Raw genomic sequence first — 9,535 nt, 5'->3', positions numbered from 1 at the left:
GTTTTCTTCAGCATGCACAGATTACATCAGCAGATATTAAGTTTTATTTTGAAAGCTTGGTATGGGAAAACAAGCAGCAGAATTCCCAAGTGCACTGCCTGCCTTTTGTGTTCAACGCCTGTCAAGAGCATTTATCTTGTCATGTTACTCGCCTAGAGACCAACAGTCGCATATATTTCACAGTGTGACATTTCAAAATGTTAAACCATAAACCCAAGAGCTCTTGTTTCGGCATACAGTATAAACTCACACATTAGGTGAATCCGGTTTACCAAAATGACAAATTTGGATGACCTACATTTTATGATACGTCATTATGTGTTACATATAAATCGCCACATTGTATTGCAGCCATAAGACTCACTCTCCTGCAAAGGGAGTTATAACCACCCTAGTTATCAGTAGCCAATTTATAACCTCTTTTTACCCCATGAAATTGTTTATATTCCCAAATCTTTTCTCTTCATTTGATAGCATTTCTCTTGGCTTCACTGCTGCCTACATCTAACGATTTTTTTTGTCCAATAAGATTTCAGCATGCACTGCCAATGTCAATATAATCTGCCCAGTGTCTTCAGAATCAGTAGAGCTGGTCCATCAACTATATTGGCAATGGTTTCTTTAACCAATTAGATTTTAAATTTGTCCTTCCATCCTCTTATTGGTTTGTCAAGAGCAAAACCTCAACTAGATGATGTACATGACACAGTTTCATGCTTCCATATTTTGTTTTTGTATAGTGTTGATGGTAAGTGTGCTGTGCCTCTGGTAGCTGATGTGATCCATAAAACAAAATACATGACCCAATTCAAAAGCTTGATCCAAACTGGACGTTTTAATGAATTGGTACAAAGTATTACTTATAATACTGTGTGACCACACAAACACACTTTTCCAAGTGGCATTTATTCAATAGGCACAAAGTGGGTGAAAGGTGTGCGCACATCCTTGTCTTCACAGTCCTCTCGTGCTTCCTCCCTTTAAGAATCTGTCAATATAAAAGCTGCGTGGCACAAAGAGACCCAACGGGTACCTCAATGTTAGTAGAATGATGTTACTGTCAAGGAGGTAAGCATGAGAAGGTGTTCCTGACATGGCTGGCCCATTTTTCTCTCACTTTGCCCTCCTCGCAAGAAGCCGGGGTCACTGTAGTAGTACCTTGGCGGGGCCGAAATGGCCCAGGTTCTCGCAGGACTCGAGCCAGCGTTGGACGTTAGCAGGGGCTGAGGACAAGGCGCCGCCGCTGAGCAGCAGGCAGCAGTAGCACGCCACGTCAGCCAGGGAGATGTCGCGACCCGCCAGCCAGGGTCCGTGGCCCAACGCCGAGTTGAGGGCGCGCAGGACGGCGGCCCGCTCCTTGGCGCCACCCTCAGCCAGCTGGAGGAAGGCAGTGTCCACCCAGTCGTCCACCAGGGTGGCCTGCGCGGCATCGGACGGGTATGGCGCCAGCAGCTTGAAGAGGAAGCGCGCCACGCTGGCCTCCCCTTCGATGGGGCACATGTTCTGGACGCTGAACTTCATCTGCAGTTTGGGAACTGTGGAGTACAGATAGACTGATATGTTGTTGTTTTTTTCAGGGCCGATATCAATTATTAGTAGTCAAGGATGCCGATAACCGATATTTGGAGCCTATGGTCATTTGAAGTAAAAGGAAAAATACTGGCGTTAAAACTTTGAATGATAAACTCCAACACTTTGTTTAAATGCCTTTAAGCGTACGTTTAATAGAATATATGTATTTATGTATCTATTTCTTTAATTTCAGTCCAGTGATTCCCAGTGTGGTACAAGTACCTCTAGTGGTACGTGGAAGAATCACTCAAGTACAGTCCAATACATTTAATCTTTAAGCACAGTTTGTTTTGAAACTTTCATTTAAGTACAATTTCTATTTAACTTTCCTGAATTTCCGTATTTTGAAAATTATGTCAAGAACATTACCGTGGGACAATTATCATAGTGTATTGCGTAATAGAATAAAAATAATTATGTATACTGTTCAATTTCACAACAATCATTACTCGAGAATCTTTAATCAATTATGGCTCCAATATTTGTCGTTTTAATGTATTTATTGCATCAACCTCGGAATACTGGACACATTTCCAGCCAAGTGTCTTCTCTTGCATGCTCTTTTTGTATTTCCTGTATCCACTATTGCTTCTGGAATGATGCACATTTCCCCATTGTGGGACAAAGAGGGATGTAAGAATATTCACAATACCACGATATCGACGAGAGTGCCTGGATATCATCGTGGTCTTGTCTCGTTATAAAATAATGAGCCGTTGTGTTCAATTCTTTTTTGGGGGCCAGCTATATGCAGCCACGCCACTTAGCCAGGCTGCTAGAGCCAGATTACATCGCTCCACTTCCTCATTAAGTGTATAGACGCACCCGATTGGACGTGTACCCCATGTGAGCATGTGGGGTACACGTCACAAAAAAAATACAGTGATTGGCTGACTGGTCCACGTCAGCACATCAAATTTGAACTTTATTCTTAGAAAATTACATTTTTCCCTGCAATATTCTAACTTTGGGAACAAAACTTCTGTTTTGTTTTTGATAAATATTTAGGCCCACAAGGCACCTGTATTTTAAAAGTTTAACAACCACTGCTTTAAACAAAACCTGTCACACAGTTTTTCCACACAATAGTTACGCTTGGCTCAAATGATGTCACATTTTGACACGTTACCGCTTGAGCGGCGCCTTACCGTCTTTCCATATTAGGGTGAAGCCTAGCTGGAAGAGATGACGGGCGTAGCTGTCCGGATGGCGCGGGCCGAGGCAGGAGAGGAGCTGTGGTGGCACGCTGCTGACCGACGAATGGACGTGGACGGTGGAGAGCACCCGATAGCGCTGACACAGCAGGTTGTGAAGAACCAAGAGGGTGAAGGGGGGCTGTGCCGGGTTGGCGTTGATGACAATGTCACGGAGAGCGCCAAGGTCCTTGGTATGCGATTGAGAGAGTGGAGGGGATTTCAATATAGAACCGCCGTTAATCGCGGGGGGTACGTTCCCAGTTGTGGGGGAAAAAGAAACGCCATACAGAAAGATCATATGTCCATCCCTTTTCTGTAGCGCTTATCCTCACAAGTTTGAACACTCCCACAAAACTTTAAACACATTTAAACTTTTACAAACAATTTATGAATGCACTGGAACACAAAAGAGTTCTAGAGTTATATATACAGTGGGTACGGAAAGCATTCAGACCCCCTTTAAATTATATCGCAGCCATTTGCTAAAATCATTTAAGTTGTTTTTTTCCCCCCCTCAATGTACACACAGCACCCCATATTGATGGGGAAAAAACTGAATTGTTGATTTTTTTTGCAGATTAATTAAAAGAAAAACTGAAATATAACACAGCCACAAGTATTCAGACCCTTTGCTGTGACACTCATATTTAACTCGGTGCTGCCCATTTCTTCTGATCAACCTTGAGATGGTTCTACACCTTCATTGGAGTCCAGCTGTGTCTGATTATACTGATTGGACTTGATTAGGAAAGCCACCTCCGCCTTTAGCCGTCACCTGATCGTGATGGAGGGGTTTGTGTGTCCCAATGATCCTAGGAGCTAAATTCTCTGGGGGTTTATGCCCCTGGAAGGGTCACCCATGACAAACAGGTCCTAGGTGAGGGACCAGACAAAGCACGGCTCAAAGACCCCTTATAATGACGACAAACGATGGGCTCAGTTTTCCCTTGCCCGGAGGCGGGTTACCGGGGCCCCCCCTTCTGGAGCGAGGCCTGGAAGTGGGGCCAAACTGAGCAATCGGGGGAGAAGAGCCTTGGTGAGAGAGGTAAAGAAGTACCCAAAGATCACTGTGGCTGAGCTCCAGAGATCCAGTCGGGAGATGGGAGAAAGTTCTAGAAAGTCAACCATCACTAGTCGGGGGCTTTATGGCAGAGTGGCCCGACGGAAGCCTCTCCTCAGTGCTAGACACATGAAAGCCCCCATGGAGGACTCCAAGATGGTGAGAAAATAAGATTCTCTGGTCTGATGAGACCAAGATTGAACTTTTTGGCCTTAACTCTAAGCGGTATGTGTGGAGAAAACCAGGCACTGCTCATCACTTGTCCCAATACAGTCCCAACAATGAAGCATAGTGGTGGCAGCATCATGCTGGGGGGGTATTTTTCAGCTGCAGGGACAACTGGTTGCATTCGAAGGAAAGATGAAGAAAGACTCATGGCTGTATTAGCCCAAAAGGGTGCTTCTACTAAATACTCAGCAAAGGGTCTGAATACTTATGGCTGTGTGATATTTCAGTTGTTCTTTTTTTTTTTTCTGCAAAAATGTCAACAATTCATTTTTTTCTGTCAATATGAGGTGCTGTGTGTACATTAATGAGGGGAAAAAAATAAACTTAAATGATTATAGCTGCACTATAACAAAGAGTGAACATTTTAAGGGGGTCTGAATACTTTCCGTACCCACTGTATTTATAGCCTGCCTAGTCATCTACATCTGCTTGTAACCAATACCTCAGTCAAATCCAAAAACCTTTTAAGCTTTATTTGGAACGTGTTGCAGCCATGAAATTCAAAGTTAATGATTATTTGCTAAAAACAATCAAGTTTATCAGTTTGAACATGAAATATCTTGTCTTTGTAGTCAATTCAATTAAGTACTGATAAGTGCTGTGACTACACTTAGATGGCAGTAATGCCGAAGATATGGACTTCCATACAAATTCAATACAATAGCCACATTACGGCTTTTTATTTTTGTGTCTGTCATCAGTTCTTACGTTGGTTTGAAGACTAAAATGAACGCTTAAAAACCATCAGTGCAGCCCAATGTTTAACTTATTTGCTGCCTCAATGTTGGCATATTTTATTGTTTCACACTAACCCAACTGACTTCACTAAAGTTCCGCGTGGTGTAGGCTGAGGCTCGGAGCGGGAGGAAGGACATCAGACATCTACACATCATGAAAGCTTCCTTGGCACGATAGAATCTTTTACCAAGCGTTGCACTGAGGCGACTAGTCATTTATTTTAACAAAGTTAAAAAGCAAGCTTTTGTTCGCCAACGGCGTTGGCCACAAACACGTCTCTGTGCGCGTTCCTCTTTGTTGGTTTTCACCATTTTCTTCTTTGGGGTTGGCGGACTGTAGGCATCGAAACTAGGAACCGAGATTTTTTAATTTAAACGATTCGGGGGGATCGGTATGTTAGTCCCGGTTCCAATAGATTCTCAATGCCCAACACTACCTATAAACTGTATAACTCAATTGAAAAAGTAAAATGAGAGGGAAACTAAAAATAAACTGAGCTATTTTGGTTGCCTACGAGAAAAGCTGAACTTTATTTGGAGTTAATCAGAGGTTAATTGTTAACTCTGAACACAGCCACATCCCCAGGAGGGTGTGCAGATTTCTGAAACTACATTCATTTTTTTTTTCCACTTGCCCTCTGAGAAAGATTTATTTATTTTGTTTCCCAATTGAGTTGTACAGGTTACAGATCACATTAACGGTGGAAAAGGTTTTGAAATTATTTATCTCGGTCTAATTTTTTTTATATATTAAAACAACCCTGGCATTTAAACAGGGGTATGTAGACATTTTATATCCACTACAGTGATTTTTTTTTTTTATATTTATATATATATATATATATATATATATATATATATATATATATATATATATATACACACACACACACACACATGTAATTTTGTTTATAGTTTAAAGCAAACGAGAGCCAAAAATTCATCAGCTAAAGAAATTGAATTACTTCAAATGTTTTTTAATACAGAAATAAGGGGAAAATTGGCCTTTTAAAGTTCTACTTTTTTAACTGAACTACTGAAATTAATACATTTTTCTAATTCTAATTTATGGAGCTGCAAGAGCCAGAAAGACGCTGACATTCATTCCGGTGTAGTCCTACCTTGCCCAGTAGCGTGTCCAGGTCGGCAGCGCATTTGAAGGCGGCGAAGCTGGCGCTCTGGGACGAGAGGCTGCTGCTGACTGTCAGGTCCATGTCAGCGTCGGGCGTGGTCACAGTCTTTGCCAGGCCCTCCACGGCCGCCTTCAGCTCGTACAGTTTGCGCATGATCTCGTCCTGACGGGCCTCCAGCGCTTTGACGGTCGGGTCAACCACGCCATTCTGCATACAGGAAATAAATAGGTCCGGCAACCTGAGTGACAACTGAACTATCCAGCCTTATATACATTTTTTTAGAGCGCCAATGGGTCAAACAGTCTGGGAAGTGTATATAAGTTACAAGTACCATAGTTTTTTTACCAAGTTTTTTTTCTGTCAATATGGGGTGCTGTGTGTACATTGTGGGGAAAAAATGAACTTAAATGATTAGCAAATGGCTGCAATATAAAAAAAGTGACAAATTTAAGCGGGTCTGAATACTTTCCGTACCCACTGTATGTACACACCCACACACACAGCCGTGAAAAAGTATTGGGCCCCTTCTCAAATTTTTATATTTTTGCTAAGTTACTACTTTACTACTACTACTACTACTCTTACTTTAATGTTTAATTCATCAAACAAATATACATCAGACAAAATATAACCCAAGTGAACTTAAAATGCTGTTTTTAAATGGTGATTTCATTTATTAAGGAAAAAAAAACTATTCAGTTACCTGGCCCTGTTTAAGACCTTACAGCTCATATCAAAGCAAATGAGAATCATGAGCTCGAAGGAACTGCCTGAAGAGCTCAGAGACAGAATGGTGGCAAGGCACATCTCAGTTTTTCTTTATTAATAAGTCTGCAAAAATTTCAACAATTCCATTTCTTTGTGTCAACATGGGGTGCTGTGTGTACATTGAGGTAAAAAATGAACTTAAATGATTTTAGCAAGTGGCTACAATATAACAAAGAGTGAAAAATTCAAGGGGGTCTGAATACTTTCCGTACCCATTGTATATACACCAGCTGAAATAAGTATTTAACATGTCACCATCTTTCTCACTCAATATATTTCTAAAGGAGCTATTGACATGAAAATTTCACCAGATGTTGGGAGCAACCCAAGTAATCCATACATACAAAGAAAGTAGAACAAATAACCTCAGAAATTAAGTTTTGTGGAATAATCTATTGAAATTTTATATATACATCTATAACACATTTGGAAATATATGTAGTACACCGCAAAAGGGTCCCACACCGACGACGGTTTTTTTCACTGACAAGATTGAAAAAAATTTAGTGGCCGTCAGATAGTTACAGTACTGCGCCACAAGACACGTGACGAGGCTAAAAATAAACTAGCTTTTGGATTCATACGCGACGGCAACGCAGAGTTAAATGTCTTGTGCGGAGCCGATCGATGACGTCATTGATCGGATCGGCGAATTATGACATGAAAGCCGATCGGCGTAAAATGCTAATTATCGGCCGATACTGATCAAATCGGCGTAAAGTCTACAACGCAGGCGTCAAACTGGTGGCCAGGGGGCCAGATCCGGCCCTCCACATCATCTTATGTGGCCCGCGAAAGCAAATCAAAATTGCTCATTGTGTTCTGGTGTAATACCATGGAGATATTTGAAAGCATTTTTTTGTTACCAATCCCACTTTGAAAAGAAATGTTCTACTCTAAACACATGTTTTTATAGGCTTCTGATTTCAAAACTGGTTATTCATCAATGTGTTGTGTATATTGTATGTAATTACAGTATATGAGGTAATCTTTCATTTATATGGGTTCACAATATTAGCGGCCCTCCGAGGGAAGTCATAACTACGATGTGGCCCGTGACAAAATTGAGTTTGACACCCCTGGTCTACAAGAAAGCAGACATGACACCAAAGGGAAATCAAACTGGAGTAAAATTATCGAAACAAAAGGACAAGGCAAGGGAATAAAAGGGAGGTCTAAGGAAAGGCTTTGCAGTGGAAATGAGTTTTTGTGCTTTTTTTTTTTAAACAGTCCATGGATTCAGCAGATCTACCTGATTGTGAAAGTTGGTTCCACAGAGTTGGGGCTAAAAAAACCAAATGCCCGGTCACTCTTTTTTAATTTACGGTTTGTGCGGGGGTTGGCTAAGAGGCCACGATTAGTGGAGCAGAGAGGACGTGTGGTGCAATGGAATGAGGGGAGAGGATCTCAGAAATGATCTCACACTGTCTTACATGTAATCAAAAAGATCTTATATTCTGAATTTTACTACAAGCCAATGGAGGGATCCAAGGACAGCGGTAATGTGGGACCTCGGACTGGTTCTTTGTCAAAGTCCAGCTGCTGAATTTTGGCTGAGCTGTAATCGTTTTAGAAAAGACTGGCAGAGGCAAGTGAAGCTAGTGTGAAGACAGAATCAATATGACATGATTCTCGCCCCGGGTCTTGAGTTTGACCTCTGTGCTTAAGACCGACTGTGATGACATGTCTAGTTTTTTCATACATATTTTTTTCAAAAGCCCTCTAAAACTTAGAAGACACAGGGCAAACGCAAAATAAATGTTGGTTTCTGACTCAATCCCACAAAAGGTGCATTTATCATCCAAGTCAGTGAAACCAGAAATGGTGCTATTGCAAAGGTAAATGTTGTTCGGTATTGTAATTTAATTTAAGACACAGTGCTACACAACAATTGAAGTTCTCTTACTGTATTCGAAACGCAGAATTGCAAGGGGCACAACCATGTTTTACGCCAGCAAATATCATCGAAATGTGAGTTCCAGAAGAATTTTTCCGCTTGTGAAAATCTTGTTATAGCTATGACGTGTATTCCTAACATGTTTATCTATAATCTATTTTTAAGGCTGAGGCAAACGTCAACGTGACGTTGCATCAGCAGCCCGTCGAGATGACTAACTAGAAGAGCTAGTTTAGCTAAACTGGGCTAGGCAGCTGATAGTAGCTAGACGCTTTCTACGTAGTCCTGTCGACGCAAGTATAACGTATAAGGACAACAAATTCAAAGTGGAAAATAACCTAGTTGGTCAATGAATGACTTGTGGTTTACCTGCAGCGGCGCGTGCTCGTGTGTGCAGCTGTTCCCCGGCGGCCGCTCGTGGATATTCGCTAGCTTGTACATGCAGGAGGGCAAATCAACCTTGACGTCACCCCCGCACATCGGTTTTACCTGGTACATGCTGGATGGAGGGCTCGACTTGTGTTTTGGATGGCTAAAAAAAATAAAATAAATAAAAAAGAAGAAGAAGAAGAAGAAGAAAGCTGAGAAGCAGGTCGGGAAAGGGAGCAGCTTGATGTTGACAGCCAGCAACAGCCCACACACCGGAAGAGATCAAACCACCACGTGACGTCATATCCGGCGAACGATAAACGCCTATAAATATAATAGAATATAATAAAATAGAATATATACAATATAATATATTATATAATAACAGATAACAATAGAATATATGGTGTGTAAATATAATACGTATATATATTTTAACATCGATTTATTTTAACTCACTTTGATAGTATTAAATTTAAAAAAAATACATGACCATACTGTATTTTAAACCGACAAGTGTCTTTTTTTCAGTTTGGCTTGTCCCGGATCGGGGTCACCATAGCGCATCATCCCTT

The 9,535-nt window shown here is 41.3% G+C and overlaps 1 protein-coding gene across 3 annotated transcripts; it reads right to left on the bottom strand.

Annotated features, from left to right (window-relative positions):
* Positions 1 to 807: 807 nt before the first annotated feature.
* On the bottom strand, positions 808 to 9,249 carry aimp2 (aminoacyl tRNA synthetase complex interacting multifunctional protein 2). Of its 3 annotated transcripts, none has more exons than XM_061748512.1 (4): positions 8,961 to 9,249; positions 5,915 to 6,133; positions 2,721 to 2,955; positions 808 to 1,535 (listed from the first exon to the last, which is right to left on the bottom strand). In XM_061748512.1, exons 1-4 carry the CDS (start codon positions 9,087 to 9,089, stop codon positions 1,144 to 1,146), a joined length of 975 nt encoding a protein of 324 aa, XP_061604496.1. In that variant the 5' UTR covers positions 9,090 to 9,249; the 3' UTR covers positions 808 to 1,143. The 3 variants fall into 3 exon arrangements, with proteins under 3 accessions (XP_061604496.1, XP_061604497.1, XP_061604495.1); XM_061748513.1 differs by having other exon boundaries at positions 9,081 to 9,244; XM_061748511.1 differs by lacking the exon at positions 8,961 to 9,249 and adding an exon at positions 8,601 to 8,747.
* Positions 9,250 to 9,535: the final 286 nt, after the last annotated feature.

This window comes from Phyllopteryx taeniolatus, chromosome 16, assembly GCF_024500385.1.
Source record: "Phyllopteryx taeniolatus isolate TA_2022b chromosome 16, UOR_Ptae_1.2, whole genome shotgun sequence".
Classification (NCBI taxonomy): Eukaryota; Metazoa; Chordata; class Actinopteri; order Syngnathiformes; family Syngnathidae; genus Phyllopteryx; species Phyllopteryx taeniolatus.
The sequence above is the reverse complement of the archived record's forward strand: the minus strand, read 5'-3'. Positions and strand labels throughout refer to the sequence as shown.